Source organism: Galendromus occidentalis, unplaced genomic scaffold, assembly GCF_000255335.2.
Source record: "Galendromus occidentalis unplaced genomic scaffold, Mocc_1.1 scf7180000077460, whole genome shotgun sequence".
Taxonomy (NCBI): domain Eukaryota; kingdom Metazoa; phylum Arthropoda; class Arachnida; order Mesostigmata; family Phytoseiidae; genus Galendromus; species Galendromus occidentalis.
The window spans coordinates 1,063,755-1,085,945 of NW_003805448.1; the positions used below are offsets into that span (position 1 = coordinate 1,063,755).

At 50.2% G+C, this 22,191-nt stretch overlaps 3 protein-coding genes across 3 annotated transcripts; 2 read left to right on the forward strand and 1 right to left on the reverse strand.

Moving 5' to 3' along the window:
* Window positions 1-206: 206 nt before the first annotated feature.
* On the forward strand, window positions 207-1,733 carry LOC100897344 (uncharacterized). Its single transcript, XM_003744121.1, has 4 exons — window positions 207-296; window positions 488-527; window positions 693-826; window positions 941-1,733. The coding sequence occupies exons 1-4, from the start codon at window positions 225-227 to the stop codon at window positions 1,145-1,147; spliced, it is 453 nt and encodes a 150-aa protein (XP_003744169.1). The 5' UTR covers window positions 207-224; the 3' UTR covers window positions 1,148-1,733.
* Window positions 1,734-3,183: 1,450 nt separating this feature from the next.
* On the reverse strand, window positions 3,184-9,405 carry LOC100906215 (protein vav). Its single transcript, XM_029111699.1, is given in 15 exon segments — window positions 3,184-3,581; window positions 3,694-4,134; window positions 4,250-4,390; window positions 4,393-4,562; window positions 4,686-4,823; window positions 4,930-5,156; window positions 5,437-5,457; window positions 6,015-6,248; window positions 6,994-7,159; window positions 7,321-7,679; window positions 8,051-8,174; window positions 8,348-8,449; window positions 8,587-8,710; window positions 8,826-8,997; window positions 9,271-9,405. Coding segments are annotated over 15 exon segments (2,673 nt in total). The 3' UTR covers window positions 3,184-3,462.
* Window positions 9,406-14,055: 4,650 nt separating this feature from the next.
* Window positions 14,056-21,469, forward strand: LOC100906358 (DENN domain-containing protein 1B). Its single transcript, XM_029111700.1, has 10 exons — window positions 14,056-14,152; window positions 14,332-14,455; window positions 16,147-16,296; window positions 17,053-17,202; window positions 18,346-18,524; window positions 18,659-18,795; window positions 19,375-19,539; window positions 20,172-20,263; window positions 20,391-20,572; window positions 20,680-21,469. The coding sequence occupies exons 1-10, from the start codon at window positions 14,121-14,123 to the stop codon at window positions 21,467-21,469; spliced, it is 2,001 nt and encodes a 666-aa protein (XP_028967533.1). The 5' UTR covers window positions 14,056-14,120.
* The last annotated feature ends 722 nt before the right edge of the window (window positions 21,470-22,191 follow it).

Below are 22,191 nucleotides of genomic sequence, written 5' to 3' on the forward strand. Positions count from 1 at the left end.
GATCATTTTACGTGGATTAGTATTAATCCGCCATGTCATTCGAGACCTATCTGCGGGCACTTGCGGAACGGGTCTCGACTCTGGCTGCTCCACCTTGTTTGAATCCATTCGTTCCCCTCTCAGCACCATGCGGAGGGTAAGGCCGCCCAACGTACATAAACTCCCTCCGCATGGAGGACTCCCTCTCGCTCTTCCGGAATGACCTCTGTGTCCCGACAGAGAAGATGCAGCTCCGCATCGGATTCGTTCTGCTCTGTCTAGTGTTAATGTTTGTCGGAAGCCACTGCACCACGGAAGTAAGTAAACCGTTCTAACTCGACCATGCAACAAGCAACCGATACAATCACCATCGACCCCTGCGCTGGTCGAGGGAAAGACTTCGGTAGCCCATGTCAGCAAGGGCCTCGATCATTCGGGTGCGGCGTCTAGCCATATGATTGATGTCATCGGCGGAAATTTTGTCCTGAGGCAGGAACTTTGTTTGCAGGCAACTACTCGAAAAACACGCTCAGGATATCGCAAACTAGGTCTGTACATCCTCGCGAATCCTCAGCGGGGAGTGCTCTCGAGAGTGCGACAGACCTGCGGTCTAATTCGCGGAATTCCAAACTATAGTTCAGATCCTTCTATTTCTCCGCTCACCTCGCGAAATCGAGGGACTATGACTCTAACTATGATTTCTGTCGTCTCAGATCGAAGAGAGATCGAAGAGGAAGAGCTACGTGTCTTGGCTCAATTCGCAGCGAGCACACTCGCAAAAGCCGAGAAAAAACCGTATCATGACACCGTGCTCAACATCACCGAAGCTCATCAGCAAACCGTGGCCGTAAGTCGACAGAAAATACAAGTGGAACCGCTATTATTCGCGCGGAACTTGCCCTGATTATCGAACTTGATGTCATGCGGCGAAATGACGAGTATGAGTCGATATTCCTTCCAGGGATGGAATACCAAGATGAGACTGTTGATGACCGAGACCGGCTGCCCGATCCGCAGTCGATTCGATGCCGCTCACTGCCCCCCGAAAAACGGTACCATACCGCGCAGCTGCGACGTCGTAGTTTATGAACGCCCATGGGAGCACATCAAGGAGCTGACTTCGTATTACTGTCACGAGCAACAATCATCCAACTCTACAACAGTCTAGTTTCTCAATTGAATTTACTCTTGTGTCAGTTTCAATCTCTAGCGAGGTACCTCTACAGATGGCATTCAATAATCTCTGCTAGCCATGAAGGTTACAAACAGTGATACAAAACTAGCAGCACCACTTAAAAGTTCCGCCCAACCGTCCAGCCTACAGCTCATGTCGGCGACAACTTTTTCTCATTCCATGACGATGAAGTTGATGGCAGCTCTCTTCTCACCAAGAGTTTCTTCTTCTACATGTGAATGTTCGTAGGTACACGGATTACAGATACGAGACGGAGCATTCGGACTACATCACGCGTAGCAGACATATCAATCCCTTTCCCTTTGGGTATTTCTTCATGATTGAGGGTGGAGGGAACGTAATTCGTCAATCGCCACCGTCAAATCAAGGCAGCTCTATTTATTCCTATTTCTACAAATATAATAACATCGAGATGATAGTAATCTACTTCGAAGATGTTGGCTCTTTTCGATGTGCAAAGACCACGGAGCAGATGCGACATCTGCTATGAAGAGGAGTCGATGTCGACTCAGATAAGAGGAAACTGGAGAAATAAATTCATCGGCGATGAGGACCCTCATGTATTCGTTCTGTTTCTAGTGGGGTTGAGAACTGGCTATTGTTCTCTAAACGGGGATCGATCCACTTGGATTTATAAAAGCTTCTTTATTTTTCAAGTTCTCGGAAGACAATAATAAAGCTGCTCTCAATATCCTTGCATCTCGGACAAGATGATTTACACTCGATGACCCATCCAATCCGGGGATGAAACTCCAACGAACTAGCATGTACCATGGAAAGTTGCGGGCTATGATGAGGAACCGACACGTGGATAATTGTCTGCACGTATCATACGTTTATCAAGCTGTGCGAAATTTCTAGATTCGGCGTCGAAGCTGAGGCTTACGAAAAACTACCGGTGCTGCTGCAGCAAGGCTCGTAGCGAAATCTCAGGACAGCACAACGTATTATACATATATATATATATAATCCATAAAACAATAGCAGGTATATGCAAGTCGACGCAGGTTCGACGTGGCAGCGACGAATAACTGTAACAATTTGACACCTGAGTTCGGTTCAGGATCGACAATATACAATACGGAGATAGATTGACCTCTCAACCAGAGAACCCTTTGGTCCTCGCATGGATTGTCGAGAGCTTCCGAGTTCGTTCCGACTCCTGGAGTGAGGTTGACGGGGAGGAACTAGGGATGAGGGAAGAGTGACGCGAGACAACAGTGCAAGCCAAATAAATCGTGCGCGGTTCCCACGGCGCGCGTCCTTCCCGAGACAGATGAGTTTGAGCAGGAGGGATTGCCGGGAAATATATGAATCTCTCATGAGATGGAATAATATTCCTGATGCGCGACAGAGAGGTCAGAGAGAGAGAGAACTGACCAACAAAGCTCTCCTCCCTGGGAATGTCCAAATCCAATACTCCTGAGACAGAGGTCATCGCAAATCAACCATCAGCCCTGACGATCCGGGGTGTAGACTCTTATCCCCTACCCTGACGCCTAGGGACCGGTACTGCTGGGAATCAGGCGTCAGTCCGATGTGACGCTGAATGCAATGTCAGATAGCCAGAACATTCTGATGAGCTGGCGAGGCACAGAACCGCAGGAACCCGAAAGTCGCGACAATTTCCAAGGTCAGTCTGAATTCTTCCTATGACACGAGCTGTTTGACGATTCTACCTATTTCGCGATTGAAAACTTCTTGCAGGTCGCTAGAGGGTTCGCACCATTCAAGAACATACGAAATCATTGAGGATACCGTATCGCTCTTCTGGGAGTGGGGTATAAGATCCCGGTGACAAATCATCTCTCAGCTTGCGGCGGGCGCAACTCCGACCGAATCCACCGAGTCAGACGGCTCCCAGCAATTTACGTGGACTCCACGCATACGGGCTCGCTGACGTTAGTGCTGGTGGACACGCTGTAGATGAGATGGTATCTTGATCACTGATCCATCGGGTCAATCCACGAATGAATGATGAGCGAGTCGCACGATAGCCGACTCCCATGGCCGCCACCGCCGCCGCTAAAATCGATGTCGTTCCTTGATCTGGCCCGGAATTTTCTTCTTCCTCGTCATTTCTGCCCTTCTTCAATTAATTTACGCTCCTATGTACACTTAGACGCCACGTCCGTGAACGTCGCCTTGAAGTCTATGTCATTCGGGTCGATAAAGGTACTAGTCGCCCGTTCCTAGTTTGATGGACACGCCTCCGCAGGGGGCGTGCAGAGTAATTGCTATGTAGCATGAGTGGCGGACCCGCCTCCTCGTCCACCTCCGCTACCTTCTCAGGCGTCCTGAATCTCTTGCACGTATGTCTTAGGGAAGAAACCGAATTGATTGTTCAGCTGACCTTTCCACCAACCCCTCTCATCGCCTTCCTTCGACAAGATTGCTACTCGTTCACCTGTGGGAAATCGATCCACCATGTTATCGCGGAGAAAAAATCCCTCCCAGGAAATTATGCCAAAGTATCGCACGGCACCAACGAAAGGTTCTATCAAACCGAAATTACGCACCTTTGGCAAGCGGCAAGAACTGCGCTTTCCCCTGATCGCTGGATGCTGTATGGCTCGGTTCGAAGTCATGAACAACGAGCGCATATGAGATCACAGTTGGACCACCACTGACGGCTTTGTAGGGTGTTCGTAGGGTCTCATCCAAACCCGCGAAACTTTCCGCGAGCGTGTGGTCCTGGTACCAGTTGATCAGGTCGGGAATGGTCCGGAACAGCTTTTTCTTGCAGAGATAGAGGAATTCCCCCGTGCTCGAAGTTCCCGGAGCTTCTCCAACAAAACTGCACACCCTCATGTGCTTGACAGTGTCGCCTACTTTCAGAGATATAGCATACCCGGGAGCTCCCTGCTGGCCCGAAAGCTGCTTGTTGGAAATCCGAACCAGGAAAGTCCCTTGAGGACAGGGTTCCAGAGTAGCTTCGGCTCGCTCGCGACTCATCGTGCCTAATCAGAGGTCGAATATTGTCAACAAAATCGTTCAGCTCCAAACAAGATTCTTCCGTTTTCGAAGTGAGAGATCTGTCTTTGATCGTGAGAGCGACAGTACGGAGAAACATACCTGCGAACCATGGGTGCTCATCGAGATTCATTTGACCAATCTCTTCGACGTACTGCGCCGGGAAAAAACCGACGTTGTGGCCCAGACGTCCTTCCCAGAGAACGACGCTGACTTTCCGAGTGACATCAATGACGTTCCCTTTTTGAAGGGCAGATGAGCCTCATTGTTAGCGCCATTGTAATTCTGTTTGGCACGTGCAACGGCGATCGTCGGAGAATTCAGAGATAAGGGTAGGGGAGTGGAGCTCGCAGCCGACTGTATCTGGCAAACCTTCGAGTGTTGAATGCAGTCGCGATGGAGTATTTTGTTACAGCTGGAACGAAGAAGGGGAGAGTGAATTTTTTCCCTTTGCCTCGAGCACGGGGGGCCGGGCAAAAAAAAGTCTCAAGATTGACAGTAACACATCGATCAGAAATTGGCGAATGAGAACCCTCACCGACTACAGGAGTATCCTTGGTAGAAGATGCCCTTCATGAGTTTGTTGCAGTGCGAACAGTACGACGGAGCTTGGAACGTTGTCATATCGAGCCGCTCGTGGTCGGTCTGCCGCGCTGCCGGTGGATCTAAGTTGTCCCTGCGGAGAACCAGTCGTTTTCTTGCTTGTACGGATCGCATCATAGTGAGCTTTCGGGAGGACCATGAGCTCGAAGAGTTCAATTCCATAAGTTCGATTGACTCACAGAGCTTTCTGAATGCCCTCCATCCACTTCAATTTATCATCAAGGGTCTTCGTGGCTATCGTGTAGGCAGTCTTCTGGTCGAGATGTACCAGCAGGAACTGGAACTGCCACGACTTCGCGTTGACCAATGCGGAATTACTCGAGCTCGCGGCACCGCTCATGGGCTGGCAGTCTTCAACCCGGTAGGTGGACAAGGATATCGCCTCCTTATACACGTACTGGTCGCCCTAGAAGACGCGAGGCCGGATATGAATTTTTGTTGGGTGCATCTGACATGGAGGCAAGGAATGAGCCCGAAACCGGAAAGCCTGACACCGATGAGCAGTTTGCTCGAAAGCACGGGGGATGAAACAAAGTGACGAGGCGTCGGATCTCTTCAGGTACTAGAATCGATTACAGCACACCCAAATCCTTGCCGATGAAGCTCTCATTTCCGGTGAGATTAGTGCGCGCAATCTTTAGGTCGGACTAATGTTAAACGGGTTATTCTGCATCTAATCTACTCACCCCAAGCCACTTATCCACCATCTTAGCAGTTTGAGTAAAAATCAGAGAAATATCGAGAGTTAGAGATCGAAAATGTTAGTAAATCTACTGGAGGGGATTACGATCTTTCGATCAAGCTTGAAGCGAGCTTTGCACGACAGCATCATACCGAGAAAAGGAGTGAACTCGTAATCGAGCCCCCAAGGACCAATAAGGATTTCCGGCTCTGCTCGAAGAATTTGTATCGGTCAAAATAAAGGGTAACGGAGACGAGACGCAGAGAGAAAAAAATACAGAACTTGGGGAAACATCTCCCACGCTATGTTTCCAGACCAAGTCCGAGACATATTCGCAAACCCTTGGCAAGTTCTCAATAAACGGAGTACATAATCATCAATTTATGAAAATGTTGTGCAAAAAGTGCAGAGATCGAGTTTTGGGGTGAGAAATCCTGCACAACTTGGCATCACGGCGATGTCATCATCACTTCATACCCTATTCGCTAGATACCAGACCCGTTCCATGTACATATGCGATCAAAGAACAATCAACGACTCGACAAACTCATGGAGCACGCTACATGATCCGTAAGCACTCACCTTGGTGGCTTTACACAGCAAGAGCATTTGATCGAAAACAAATACGTAACGGTTCTTCACTCCTTGATCTTTGTGGCTTTTGACTTTGACTTCTCCGTCTTTCAGTAATCGCCCGTAATCTCTCAAGTTGACGTTTTTAGGCAGATTATAATCGGTGATCGAGTTCTGAATGTCTGCAATTATCTGGAGCATCTCTGAGTCTCGTTTGACCTCATTAATGTAGGCCGAAAGATCCTGAAAGATACGGGACGCAGAGTCAGAGGAGACAAACACTCATCCCTCCGGTCCTCTATGGAAGACCAATCGGAATGAAACTTGTCGAGCGCGGTCGACCGATGTTCGGTTGATCTTTCTGGGTATCCGTCCGGAGAGAATGTTGCCGATATCTATTTCCTAGACCCGGGCTTAAATTTTTCGCGAGCCACATTCGAGCGCCGCAGGTGCCCGCGGGCTAAATTTCGTACGGGCCACACACTTTCGTATAAAAGGAGAATATTCGCCTATCGTCCATGAAAGAATGCTTTTCCAGCCCCCGGATATCGAGGGAAAACTCATCGTTCGGTCTTACGGAGGGATTAACTCCACCGATCTGATTCGATTTCCAAGCATTCATTCGAAATGGTCGGCCTCGAATATGTGGGGAAATAGTGGCGGGCCACAAAAGAAGACCTCGCGGGCCACATGTCGCCGGAGGGCCACGGATTTGACACCCCTGTCCTACACCATCTCGCCTCTCGATGGCATCGATCGGTCTCGGGTTCGAAATGAAGCACGACGGAATAATTAATGGACGGAACAACGATGCGACTCATTGACCACAATATGAGAACTCTTGGAATGATCTCTCGGGACTGTGAAGCTCAAACGCGCCGATGAATTCCATCCTTCGTTGGGCGATCGTTTGATGTTTCGGACGAGCGACGAACAGGAGTCGCCGATTGACAGCATGGCAGATTTTTATGCTCCAACGACTACTCACCAGCATCGCGTCGAGTGCCTTCTCGAGGCCCAGATAATCGTCGTGTTGTGGCAGAGTATTCTTGACAAGCTCTTTGAGCAGCAGATGATATTTGAGTACGCGCTGGATCGGTACACATAGCAGAGTATTGAGCTGGTAGCGACCGTCATTGGTTTCCCGTTGGCACCTGGAAGAATTAGAGGGCCATTCAATGCGCGCGAAACCGCAGCCGGAACTCACTCTCTCGGCTCGAGACCGCAAGAATCTAAACCTCCCGGAAGAGCATCCGTTCCGTGGTCACTAGCTTCCTGTCCCGCGGATCATATGGGAGTATGAGAGGACTCTCACTTATCGATGGCTTGAGCTACAGCGTCGTTCTTGGCCAAGAGCTCTTGTAAAAGCTGCTGGGCTCTCGGATAGTTCGAACAGTATTCTCCGTAGATGATGAGCGAGTTCTTCCAGCGTAAGAAGCATTCTGAGATTCTGCCATTCGGGACCTGGTTGGCAACATGGAGATCCGCAAGGAGACCGGTGTGCACGTCGCTTAAGGTTCTGATATGCTTGAATATAACGCCAGCATCGTCGCGGCTCATCGCTTGCTCAAGGGGCTGTTGGAACTTTTTACGGATCATCTGGAGGGCTTGAATATAATTTTTTTCCGTTTCCAGGAGTTCTTGGATGCATAAATCACGTTTTTCCAGCGGCACCTGAAGGATAGGTATCATGATCACTCTCTCAGACTATTATCTCGAATTCGCCTTTACTCCGAGGGATTAATTATAGTCTCGATGAGTCAGAATCGATGAGGATATCAACATAAGATGAACCCTAGAAAATCATTCTACTCTGGCGAATAAAGAGGAGTAGGGCGGGAAGCCTTATTCGGGCAGGTGAAAACAAACAAACAAAACAAACCGTTTTGGGTTTCGGGGCACTTCTGGGAGCAACGCAAATTTTGTGATAAATTTCTTCTTCCTCCGTGACGCGAGGATGTTTCGGTCCATGACCATTCAGCCTGAACGGTAATGAAACGAAAAACAGAGTCGATCAAGGCTCCCGAAACATCTCTTCTAGGTACCTGAGGTTTTGGCTTAAGTTTCAGTGAGACATAGCAGAGCTCTTCGTAGAGGGCGTCAGCATGAGACTTCCCCTTAGAATCGTGGATTGGGAACGTAAAAGCCATGTGAGTTGCTTCACTGTCGCTGCAGCGTGCGGTTAATTCGAAGGTTAGTAGAGAAAGATCGGCGTTCTCTTGAGCTCAGTCCAATGAAAGGGTATCAAAGAAAACATTTGAGGCGAGGAGTCGAGTGGTCGCAACATTCCCACTCAAGATCTCCGCGTAGCCTTTAGCGATCAAAAATACACGGCAACTCACCCGTTGGTATCGAAGGAAGTCCCATTGTGAGGCGTGTCCTTGAGGAACACACTCTGATTATAGTATTCGCTATTCCCGACGGATTTCGGCGCGGTGAAGCCCCTACGAAGAGGGTCTAGTTAGACCGGCAGCGAGTGATTCGCCTCGGAAATTAGCTAGGAGCGGAGAGTAGACCGTCGTACGGAGTAGGTATCTTACACTCATTAAGGAGCCTCCGAAACGATTCATGGAGCACTCACTTGACACCGAATTTGGTCGCTTCTGGCGAATTGGATAAGACTGAGAGAGAATGCAAGACTTGTTTGAAGTCAGTGTATTCGAATAACATCTCGGGCTCGAACAAATCCATTGGTGATGTGATTCCTAGAAGGGAGGAGCATTTAGCGAGGCATACATATACTAATCGCTTCTGGCAGATTGAACGCCCTCAGATCGATAGCGCTTTCTGCGAAAGATTCTGACAAACAATATTCCTCACCGAAAGTATTTGTGAGAGCTTGTAGGAAAGCTCTGATATTCTTGTTGCACAGAAACTGCGACATTTGGGGTCGAAGCGACATATCCTTATGATCCATGCACCCAGGATGTAATTTCAGTGCTAAATTACACAGAACCACCCCGTCCCGGAGGGTGTATGCGAGGTTTTCCACCTAAATCATCCAGGGTATAATTTTCAATCAGATTGAAAGGTTTACAGACTTGTTCACGGCTAGGATCGAGACAAGAGCAAGAATCGATTTGGATTTATTCACTACAATCCAGCGAGCGTTACTTCTGTGCTACAGGGAGGTGTATCCCGGCTGTCGCACGTCTTTGCGAGAGACCAGTGGATCAGGTGGATCGCGAGCTACTCATTCCTGCATCTATCGAATGTTTCAAAGTTGCAACTATGCAATCCGGATCAAAATGAAATTCTCGCTTACCCTCGCATCGGGCCACGTGACTCGGTGGTCGGAAGGAATCATCTCAAGATCCACGAGCCACCGAACGGCTTCCCTCCACAAGACGTCATCGTCACTCTTCTCGAGCACGGGGCTCGACGGCCCCGCAGACGACATCCTACGATGACGACGTAGATCCTCACAGCTGCTGCTGCTCCCGTAGATCGTTCGGCATTCTATAACGAATCGGAACAGAACTATAGTCACCTGATTGACATTATCCATTGTTTCATCTCCGCGACAACCTATCCCGAATGCTATCTACGCATCGCATGGAACTTCAGCCCCGGAATCGCCGTCGACTGGAAGCAATTGATTCCCGAACGCGAGGATCAGAGCGCTGCGGGATCTCCCGGCGTCTCCCCGTCGTACTCGATTCAAGATGCGTCGGTAGAAGTCAGTCAATGGCTTGAATAGGGACAGAGGTCGTTTCTATTCCGGACTTGCTTCGATCCAATCGGAAGTGACCGAATCACGGCAGTCGACCGATCGGTGGGAAGATGTACCCTAACTCGACAAAGAATACCTAAATTCAAGTCTCGGGTCACAGCCGCTTAAAACTAGTGGGATGAAGAGTTTCTGAGAATCCTGTCTCCGAATCGCTGACGTGAAAATGAAAGCAACATTCCACCGAAGCCAACGTCGAATGTTTCGCTGACTGCGTGAATAGTCGCGAGATACACAGATTAGGAATGATCTCCTCGAGGACGCGATGAGCGACCGGCTTCCGTTTTACTGCATGAATAGACTGACCGACTGGTTGATCGTCCGATGTGAACAAGAAAAGCGGCTGCATCCCATGAGAAGGAAGATATCGAGTTTTGCTAACAGCGCAGAGACTTCGCCATAAACATTGAATCGGCAGTTTACAGCACAGCAGGAACGGAGGACGATGAGCTGGCCCCGGCGGATCTCTCCACAGAAACACGACCGGCCATTCGTTCCTTCGAGTGAACGAACCAGAGAGCCTCCGGCATCTCTGCCCCCGTCCTTCGGAACGGCTGGAATTTCCGCTCGCGGCAACTCTCGAGACGCGGTTGATATCCGGTCGTCTCGGGAATGGGAATGATTCGTCCCAAATAGGATCAGGAGAAGCCTTTGCCAGCGTAGATACTTCTAGGCACCTTCCGTGGTCGCATTCGGAGACGCTGTTTCCTGCACAGTACGTCGCCGGAGGCGTATCCGGAGGTAGTGTGTCAATGCGTCGATCGAGAGATTAATACCGGTGATATGTTTTCTCGAGTGGTTTCTTTCGGCTCCGGGCCAAGGATTGGACTTTGAGCCGATCTCCCGACGACGAAGTGATCTGTCCTGTTTATCCAGTAACATACGCTGCGCAGCGCGAAAAGTTGTCGATCACCAGGCGATATCTGTGTAGATGAAGCGCCGTCCTCTTCCTCTGAAGTCTTCTTCGTAGAAGGCAACGGGATTCCAATTGTGGAGAGAGAGTAAGAATTCCGTGGCGACCACTCCGCATAGGTGAAAAACCGCTCCAAATGGGTTTCACATTGTCTCATTCGGATGCTTGCGACCTATGGAAATCTTGGCGCTCAATCTCTGAAGAGCTCATTGATTCCTCTTGATCGCCCTACCGCTGTCTTGAGGGAATGATCTCGGAGTGGAGCTCGAATTTCAGTGGAAACTTCTGACGCAGACTTTGCCCGATTGGGAAATCGGAAACCGTAGCCTCTCAGCCGCCACGCTCCTTGAGCTTGGGATAGCGGTTTCCTCTGAGCCTCTGAGGCTTCTTGCTCTGTTGCGCTTCAAACAGTAAGGAGATTAGGGAAGAAATTAATGACCTGACACCTGTTCCATTTCTTGGGGGCACGAACCTTCTTTCCGAGTACAGAGAGAAAGCCTCCTCAAATCGGAGCCTCACACACGCGTTGGAGGGTCATCATTCCAAGGCACTCCGGTGCACTCTCTAGTTCTTTGTGAATTATAACAACACACTCTCTCGGCGGAGTGACGTTTCGTCGTCGCTCGAGAAAGAAACATACGGAGCGGCGCAGGTCCATAGAAGCTTCGCTCTGGGATGCAGCCTTCGGAGCCGATCTAACTGTTGCTATGTGCTCAATGCGTTCCTCTCCATGGAGAGGCTCAGGAAAAATGTGGGGCTCCGATTTCGAACATGACGGAGGCCGCTTCCGATGTAACCCGATTCAGATGGCCATTGAGTGTATTTTTGGGGGAAGCGTCGCCTGATATTCGATTGGCCCAAACTTTTCTTCTGCAACAAAGATCCTCTGCGTAGGATCACCTGAGAGCTATCCGAGCGCTCTCTCGAGCTATAAGAGATCGAAAGTTTGGCGCATCGGTGCCACGAATTTAGACCAGCTGCCGGAAATGAGACTCGAGAGATCGTTCGAGCCTCGACAGAGATCGGACAAGGAATCAGCTGTGAGCGGCAATCAGTTCTTCCATTCGCCGCCTCCTCCTCTTCTCTGGATAGCTTCTATGACAAGCCCTCGGCGTAAAAACTCGCGGTTCAGTGTAGGACATCGGGCTTCTGATCGGAATTCGGCATACTTGTCCTGGAGAATGGATCTCATTTCTGGGAGTCGAGTAGGGAGGAGCTCTCTCAGGGAAGCAAAGGATAGGGTTCTTGTCTAAAGATTTCGGTGGTTTGAATGCTCGGGAAGAGGGGGCCTGTCAACTGTCTACCAGACAGACTCAATGAGACCCAATGATGCCCATGATCCCCGATTGCAATTCGAGGAGATTCAGGCGATCCCGGTGAATCCTCGCCATTCCGGAATCTCCGCCTGGATTGTGAATGGGGGATCCGGGCGGCTGCCGCGGCTTTTTCTTCCTCCCATGCGGGAAGCTCAGAGAAATTGCCCCTCATACTCGAGGCAGCAGCACCCGTATCTATTGGAGCGACGGCGCGGTGCTCTCGTATTTGGTTGGCAACTCTATTTGTTATCGAGCCGGGGCATTCTGCGCTGTCGAAACAGAAGATCCCCAACCACTATCCAAGATTAAGTCTGGAGCGTTAACCTATGCCGGAGGAGGAGCAGCAGCGATGAAGGGGGAGATCCCCTCCCCAGTCGGCCCGTGCCCTATCGCTCGAGCACCTACTTCCGCTCCCGTGTAGAACTCCAGGCCGTGTTTGTGATCCGAGGAAGAACCGGTGGAACTTGGGAAACTCCGCTGTTTCACTTCGTGGATTGTGATCAGTGATCAGACCTGAGGATAGAGCCGATGCTTGAAGACAGCGTCCAAATCTCCGACGACTGCACTCAGATCAAGCATCAATTACTGCGAGCTTCGTGATAGAAGACTTTGAGATCTGGGCGAGTTCTTATGATGCAGCTCGTATTCCCAGACATACGGCTCTTCGGGTGTTCGACGAGCCGACTAACCCGAAACTTCTAATTCCGGAAGGACTTCTCTCATCGATTCTTTCAGAAACTACTGTTTGCGCTGAACGAGAGTCTCCTCAGACCCAAGAGATCTAGGCATTGGATTTCGTCGGAGGCCGCAACGGTGCCACTCGAGCGCGGGTTGGCACCGGCGCCCATACCGCCTAAAGAAAGACCCGTTCGCCGTCGACTACAGACCCATTGCATGCTCCGGCGATCCACAGTGCTCGAGGGAGGTCGAGCACCAGAAATACCTATTGCGAACTCCAGGAACGATGCTGTTCCGCTCACTCCTCGAATGAGTCCTCGGGAACACGGATGCTTAGAGCCTCAGAACTGGTCAAGGAGATTTGATGCCGTAGTTTTTGGCCGACCCACGGCCCGCCATGCACTTCACAAGAAGTGTTGCTAGCGGAGTCCGTGATCGCGACGCAGGACACATCGGGGCCGATCCCGATTCCCTCGGAGGACTTCGTCTGCTGAGTGGCTCAGGGGTCCAAACTAGACATCTGGTCGATTCGGAAACGGCTCTGGGAGTCCTCCCTCGGAGGTAGGCTTCAGGTGTTAAATATATACAATTGTATATTGTGTATTATATCATGAGTACTTATCCAGTCCATCTTCTCGGGTTTTCCGCTCGTTCTCCCCGTGCGGGAGCATCCGCAGGATCTCGTCGATGAACGGGAGAGTACAGTGAATTTACCGACCGGCGGAGGAGTAGAGGATGTGCCGGGGTATCTCGGTCGTCCCGCTTCCCCACTATCCGAGGCGAAAGCTTTGGAAATCTTTCTTCTGACACCGGCCCACAGATTCCGGAGCACCAAGTGCTCTGCATTGTCGCTCAGAGTTCGAGTTTGACGGAAAGCCTCGGAGTGTGACATTGAATAACAAGAGGTATCCTAGCGTCTCCTGCTCTAGATTTGAAGTTCTGACGGAATTCAAGGTGGATCTTACCGAAGTTTCCTAATGTGTATGCATAGAGTCGGTTGCTAGCGCGGCGAGCGGCTCTGCATACATGCGAGGCGCGTTTCGGGTGACGGGTTATTCTCAGGCAGGGATCATCACCATCATCTACGTCTGATGACTGGTCTGCAATCGCGGTCTCATTCAACTTTCACTTCACGAAATCTCTCCCTTCAATTGTACGATCGAGGGCCCTCTTGGGGACGCATGCTCTCGCGCCAGAGAACCGCAGGTCCGGAGAGCACCGTGCCGCGCTCTCGTATTTTCCGGAGTCCCGTTTTCTGACTGTGTATACTGCGGGTTGCGGCGGTAGCTTCATCCGCCTCCTCTCTTGTCAAGCTAGCTTCTATGACAGACCTTCGCCTCGATGTTCCCAGCAGCGGCAGCAACACCACCACCAAGGAGCAGTAGAAACCGTCACAAGTCACAATCTATAGGCCCCATGGCTCCGCCGTCGAGTGTTGTGTCCCGTCGCAAATCTTGAGCCGGGTACATTCAATAAGAATGGCCGGGGATCCTCAAGACTCCAGGATAAGGTTTGTCGAATTTCGAATTCTCGAAAACGTTCGAAAGTTCCCTTTTCGGGGTCAAGTCGGTGCCCTTAGTGGTCAGCTGTTTTGTCGTGAACTCCGTCGGGAGGTGATGTGGAATCAATTTCTGATGGATAATCGATAGTGATACCATGGTGGATTGTGATCTCGGATGTGATTTTCAGGTTGGAGCCCGACAGAGTGTTCAGTCTTTTTGCTGAGGTCGCGCTGCCGACGCAAAATAATGAGCAGCCGTGGGTGCTCCGGACTTTTCCTCAAAATTTTGACAAGCATCAGATTCTCAAAATGGTAAGTGCTCTCAAAGCAGCCGGTTGGACGGTAATCAAGTAGACGAGATTGAGGAAGAGCTCTCTATTCCTGCTCGAGATCCCCATATGGGCTGTCTCTATCGATAAATGAGCGGCAAGCAGGAACGCCGTCTAGATATCCATTCGCCGAGATCATGCGTCATTCCATCCAGTTCGTTGTCCGCCGTTGATTCTTTCATCTTCCATCTATGCCTCGTGTTCGCGAAGTGGACCGTGTGAACACAGACCCAAATAAGAAATGTGACGCAATGGACGCCAGAGATCGACCGAACGCGACGGAGTTCGATTACACCGACAGCGTGTGAAGGGCTCGTTATCGAAGCGGGGACGGGTTGAGATTGTCAAGGATCGGGCTAATATCGCACTTCGACACTTTGTGGCCATCTTCCGATGCGGAAGTTCGGGGGCGTCTGTCTGTAAAAGTAGTGGGAGGTCTCGCTTTCTTGCGTTTCGCTGATCTTGTTCAACGCACATTTTGCGGACTTACCGCTGTGTTGCACCGGCCCGGCGCGCTAGTCAGACGCTTCTGACAGGCGACTCCGTTGGCACAAGAAGCCAATCGTTCAGCGAAAACTACGAAAAAGATGTGAATGGCCGACCCAATATCTGATTGTTTGTCGAGGATTTTTTCTCCTTAGCCGCGATCTGAAAGCTTGAGGATTTTTCGGTCTCGCTCGTCGGCTAAAACGCTCTTTCACGAGAAAGATTCGTCGGACCCGCATACGCAGCTCATGGGATCCTAGAAAAATTGTCACGCACCTTTCCCGAGCACTGACGACCCTGAACTCCGATTCCGAAGAAGTCATGAGCAGCCTACGGCTCTCGTGATCGGAAGAGGAACCGATACGTTTCACCGGTGGAATACTCAATATCCGTTATGAATGGCGCCTTCCACGAGCGTAGTAACTTCCATTGATGATGATATAAGATGATGGTGATAAGATCAGCCTCACAGATACCGCGAACTTTGAAGCGAAATCAAATCAAGGATTCGCGACGGTTCTTTGATCTATCATCCGGTTGCGGTCGCCTTCCTTGGAGCTTATCACTTATCATTATCCCTTACGAAAGCAAGTCCGCCGGAAAGTGCCTGAAACTCTAGAAACGAGATGAGTAACTCGGCTTCGTGGATTTTCCCTCGACAATGAATGTTCGCTGTACAGATCTTGAGGACGAAGAAGACACTCGCGCGGAGGAGCTCGCATGAACGGGGAAATGCTGAGACATGATCTGGCTTGTGACACGCGTCGGGTAGCTATCGCTCGCTAGCGATATTCCTTGCAATATCGGGTTTCGGAGGAAGGGTTCTCATCGATAGCAGACCTCGAATTGTATCCGTCGCGTGAGAATAAAGGACCGATGATGAGTCTTACTGGTCAATGAATTTGTGTCTGGAACGCCCTTGTTAACGTTCGTGGCCCGCGGAGAACTGTTTGCAGCTTTTGTTTGCCACTCCATGCCGACACCAAACATTGACTCAACCCAAGGTGTCATCGAACGTTCTAGCCTCGTCTGACTCGACTTCAAGTTGAGATCCCTCTGTCGACGGGAACATATTTTCTATCGGTACAGATATCATTTAATATTCTGGCCGCTTGGTACGGGTCCAGATAGGCGTTGTTTCGGCATCACGAAGTGAATTAGATGTGTACAAGAAAGATTCGTTTTCAGGTCGCACAGTCAGCCGTTCCCGTATCGGCCGAGCATGCCGCCTCAATTTGTCAGGGCATGGTCACTCATTTTTCCTTTGTCATCACTGCTGTCGACTCAAAGTGGAGCTTCGGTTTTGTGCGGCATACGCCTCAGGCCCCTACATGCCTGGTGAGTAAACAACAGCAAATTGTTTTTGTCGGTTCCCTCTGAGCGTGTTGCTTCCGAGGAACGGTCGTTCGGAGCTGAGTATTCTATCCGTGTCCGTCTATGCTCCCGGGAGCTGCCCGATTTGACCAATTGATCCCGCTCACCTCTGGCGACGGGAGCCTCAAGCGCCGTATATCTGTGCCATAACGTCCCGGAGCTAATGGGTTGAAAGACACCGTGAATCTGCATTGACCGTTGTGCGGGAGTGAGACGAGAATCGAATACGAAGCGCTGTCTCCTTCCATACACGGGTTTGATTTCCGAGAAGTGACCGCAGCTCATTGGATGGAAAGACGAAAGTCGATTGGTTGTCCGTAGCCCGGGCCCAAGCACGCGCTCCACCTCGAACCGTCTGCGAATGGTAGATCGGGCAACTCCTCCTTATCCCGCTCAAAGGCATGAATCATGTGGCTGGGGACTCCCTCACGATAGCTACAGCCGTGAAACTTCCTTGTTCATCGATAGCCCTAGACTCATCTTTCTCCGTTCGCGAGAACTTCTGCGTGGAAGATCCGCGAGCGGTGATCGTCGATTGCGCTACGGGTGGCAATACTTAGGAATTCGAATGGTTGCTCCGATCATCGTCTCCTTTTTCGATTCCGGCGACACATCCGGTGTCGTACACCCAAGATTCATCCAGAATTAATGATCTCAAACGACGAGATCTCCCGGATCATCCATCGCCCCTCTAATACTTCGAAACTTCCTCCTTTCCAGGTTCTAGTCTCTGACCTCCCTTGGCATGACACGTTTTATCGTCTTCTGAATCACATCGCCGACTTGACTGCGAAACGAGAAGACTTTCTGGCGGAGGATTTTCTTGATAATCTATACAGAGCGGCCGTCCCTCAGCCGGGATTTCAACTGGTGAGGCTTGTGTGCATGCAGTGAAACCTGTCTATTCGAACCACACGCGGTTCCATCGGAACTCGGGGCGATAACCCGGGTGGTCCGATTACGCGTCCAGTATATTGCAGGCCTCTATGGTGGATGGTTGCGGGGGAGACGGTCCCATGAGCCAGGTGGTGACTTAGTTAGGTTTCAGTGAAAACATATTTGATTCGCATCCAGAGATGCCTTCAAAAGTAATTACAGTCTCGTGGAGTGTGAGGGAGATGATTCCTCCAGATCCGGGGGGAAGCGGGATGGGAAACTCCTCGGGTCTGGGAATTCAAGCTCACGAGAGTTCCAATCGTCTGCGAAAGCGAAGTTCATTCGGTCCAGTTTTTCTCGACAATGCGTGGAACTCCAATCCACTTTTTTTGTCCGAACCGGAGGCGTCGGAGTCACTCAAGTGAATAAAAAAAAGTTTGCGGCCTTCTGGCAACTGATCTAGAAACCCTCCCAAGGTCAGAGCTGCCATCCACTTCACGCTGCAACGCTCGAGGGTCCGATTCGCGGCTTTTAACTCTTGAGGCAGCCCCGTAGTCTGACTGTAACCTTAACTCTCGTGCCAATCGAACTCCTTGTTGCTTGGAAGCGAAGATCTTCTGGGAATCCGTTTTCGAATCGGAGCATAGACATTCTGATCATTTCGCGCTCATTGTCGTTGGAAGCTTCGACTTACTTTAACATCCCTCTGTCAGTCGGTTGATTTGTCGATCTATTTCCCCCACTGTTTGCTCGGCGTCGCTGTCGGCGGCGAGTTGAGACAGGTGAGCAAAACCGCGTTGAACTCTTTGCTTTTTTTCTGTCTTGACCTAAATTCGGCAGCGGCAGCAGCACCAACCCCGATCGGCAGAAGCGCTCAGAACACACCTTGTCGGGCGGATCGGAACATTCAAGACTCTTAACGAGATGAGACGACAGAATTGTTCCGTCTTCTTCATCTACTTCGACTCCATCAGGCCGTCCCGCAATTTTGAAGTGGCTCCTCGATCCGTCGATATCGATCGTCTTTCGATGACAGGACCAATCGACGCTACACAAAATCGGAAATCTCCGCTAGCGGAAAAGGTCGAAAAGTGGCACGAAAACTTGAAGAGGTCAAAGTGAATATTTTGATTACAGTTGATAAACTATAATCATGGACGGTCCGCCTGGTCCTGTATCACCTGTGATCATACAGCAACACCTTCGATCCCGGAGGATCGAAATCTTACCGAATATTATAACGCTTGCGATCATAATATTATGATCCAGATATTCACTGCGATGTTGCATGAAAGAAGGATTGTCATTGTGTCCAGGTGGGTTTCGGAATTTGCGAGGGTGTCCGAGGGAAGAATCCTCACCCCGTTTCCGTACGTCCTAGCCGAAGCGCTCGACGGGGATATTGCGGGGCGTGTACACGTCAAGGTTCTAACTCTCAGTTCTCCCGCAGACGTTTGAATCGATTGTCCTCGTGTGTTCAAGCCGCCAATTTGTTAATATATCCCATGCAGTGGCAACACCTTTTCATACCGGTTCTTCCGTTGGGACTCGTGGACACCCTCAACGCACCAATGCCTTATCTGATTGGTGAGTTAGTCGACTTTTTCCACGAAGTTTCGCTACTCAAAAGGTCTTTGCTTGGTACCCCTATTAGTTCTCTCGTGATTGTTCGGTGGTGTGTATCGGCAATATTGAATACCAGGAATACGTACTTTTATCAATATATCGTGCAAGTTTCTCATTCCTTCTCATAGGGTCCTTTTGGATAGGGCTTCCCGCAAGAATAGCTGGGGAGATGATCTTGACAGAATATCGTCCGTCGACCGGTCGCAATGATTTCTGTATTCGTGCTTCGCTCCAATGATTACCAGCTAGAGCGATTCGATAGCTGGCTCGATCGCAGATTCACATCCGACGAACAAGCTGCTGCTTAACAGCAAGCACAGCTGATCTGCTAACAGTCGAGAGCTGAACGTATGCATATTTTCGGTTCCTTGTGAACTCGAGGTCTCTCGCACAGAGGGGCTGGCGATTGAGGCGAAGCTAGTGCCAGTCAGGAAGTAGTCGGACCGTTCAATGACGTTGAGCACCAGCGACTCGAGTCTGACCAATCGTTGTTTTCATATTTCTGTCTGCTTGATCGTGACGCTTCCGTTTCGTTTATAGGTGTGCCCTCTTCGACATGGGAACGCGTCCGTCAGTCAGAGATGGGTGATGTCGTCATCTATCACGCGGACCAGAATGTTTTTACGAACCCGTTCCATGACCGGCTACCTCAGGACTTGGAACAAAGCTTGAAACACAAGTTGAAGATACCTGACGCTCAATTAGGTATGGAAACGTGGAGGCTGCTGTCATCGTGCGCCCCTGGCATCGAATCTGATATGATCCAATTTGCGACCGATTCGCCGGCCATCCAGGTGGTCATTCGAATCGGGGTCATCGTATCTCCGGACGTATACTGTGAGAGCATCCATCCCGGGCCGTGAAAGACCCGGGACACGGTCGAATCACGAAATGACACTTTATGATAGTCCAAATGAGGAGAGAACTTGAGCTGAACTGGTAATGGACCAAGTCGGAGTGTTGTGCTCCCGCCGGAATCATAAATCAGACGAGTGACGGCTCCTTGAGCTTTCCCGAACTGGGGACTTCTCACATATCTTGCTGCATTGGACGTGGCGGGAAGTAATTATTCACGATAAGGCGACAATATTTCGCTGATGCCACCGAAAACGCGTCGGCGCATCGAACGCGCGGTGATGCCTCGAGCCGTCGTTCTATCAGTTCTATGTAGTGGAGGATTCACCGATTCCCGTATTTGTGTCATCCGGCCGTCTTCGTAGCTTCATTCTACCTCATGGATGTCCATTTTACTCGATACGAGCTGCCCGCGCTTAAGCGTAATGACCGTTCTTAAGCGCTGCTGTTATAAGCGTTCTTACACGAGCCGTTTTCCGCAGGTGATAATTTTGCTCAGGCATTCATGCACATCCTCGTCGTACTCATTGGCGATTATCGTTCCGGCTTCTGGATCAACCCCCAAACCGGAAGTGTGAGTTAATTGGACTCGATACCTGGATGGGGCTTTGATGGACTCGAGCAAGCCCCCGAGATTGCGCTTTCTAGACTCCTTATTCGGCAAGGTTTCGGAGCGCCTAAACGAATTACTCGCTTTTCAGGTGGATTTCGACAGGGAGCGTTTCTTGTTGTCCCAACCCTCGTCGTTGCGACCTTTTCTTGAAGGAATGCTCCAGCTGCAGATTTTCGCTGAATTTGTAGAAAATAGAATGCGTAGAGTGAACGAGCCCAACATGGATCGCTTCGAACTAGACGCTGCCATTTTCAAGAAAAATCCTCATAAGTGAGTTCTAGAAGTCTCGCATACGACTCATCGAGTATGAATCAAGTACCCAATGATGTCAGCCTCGATTGTTCATCGAATAAATAGACGATTCGCCTCTCTGCCAGGTTCAAGTACAAGGAGTGGCTCCAACAGAAACCCGCCTCAGCAGTACGCTCCGCATACAAGCAAGTGAAGCAAACCGGAAATCTGGTCAAAGATAAGGGCAAGAAAGCCTACAAAGAGATTCAGACCAAGATAAACAGCGCAGGTACGCACGAAAAGTTCCCGCGACGGCATTCCGGTGTGCCTCCGACCTTGCAACGGATGCATACTTCGCCCAGTATCAGGTTGGGTCCACCCGAGCGTCCACCCCCTCCTGAGCGACCCATTCCCCCTCGGAGGCCGACTTCTCCCCCTCCGGCAGTCCCTGTCGTGAACGATCTTATTTGCCTCGAAGATTCACCGCAGAAGAGTTACGCTCCGGAAGGTTTCGAAGACAGATTCGTTCTACCCACACAAAACGGCAATGGCGCGTCACAACTCTTGAGTAGTTCAGCTCTGCTGTTCCATCATTCCGCATCCGACAACGTTCTGAACACTAGACGCTATTCCATGGATTTCGATTACGGAGGAGAGCCGCAGGAGTACCTGACAAAAATCACGAATGGGCTCCGAATATCGTCAGAGCCAAGCCAAGTAAATCCCGCGAGGGTCCGAAGCGCTACCCGAGCGGGCTTGCCGATTCTGCAACCTCCACCACGGAAGGCGGACCTCAAGAGACCTTCTCATCACCCTCCGCGACCGCCTCGAGGGAGCGCACTCCATCTCTTGAACGACGAAACAAGATTAGGACAGCCTCCTCCTGTTTGGGCACCTAGTAGACCGCCAACCAATCCTTTCGCCAATCCAATATGAGTGACTGTCAATAGATCACATCCCCCAAAATTTCGCTGTTCCCCTTTAAAGAGATTATCCAAGGAAAGTAGAAGAATGTACATATATAAAAACATACCGGTTAGCTAGGAAGAAATCTGTTATCGTTAACTCTCTAGAAAATGAGGATATTTTGGAATACGACGAGACTGGTCGATATATTTTCGAATTACTGGTTTCCGAAGGAATGAAGTCGAATGTTAGGAAGACCGGACCATAAAGAGGAAATTTACTTTTCTGTGCCAAGCCTTATCTTCTCTTTCGCGAGGTTGTATTTCGATTCTCGTCTCATGGCGCTCCCTCGTCGTTATTTCCCGCGGGAATTCGCCACTCCAGAGGATACAGTCAGCGCACTGCCTGCGGAAGCGCTGCTGTCCGGCTTCTCCGTCGGCCACGCCACGACTCCTAGGCCGCTTGACATCGACTGACTGGGACGATAGCTTCTGCTAGGGAGAAACGAGTCATTTTTCATAAGGGTTTATTTATTGTCATCATATATGATAGCAGACTATCAGGGTGGGTCATCTCAATCTATTGCTTATGATGAAACTCCATTCTAGCTTCCAACGTAGAGCCTAGGGTTGCCGTATCGAATGACCATTCGCTTCCTACATAGCGACTTCACGTATCGGGGATGTTGTTCATTAAGTTTCGGTATACCATCATTGCTTCATTCTCAGTATTTTTTCTTTCTTGTCAGCTCT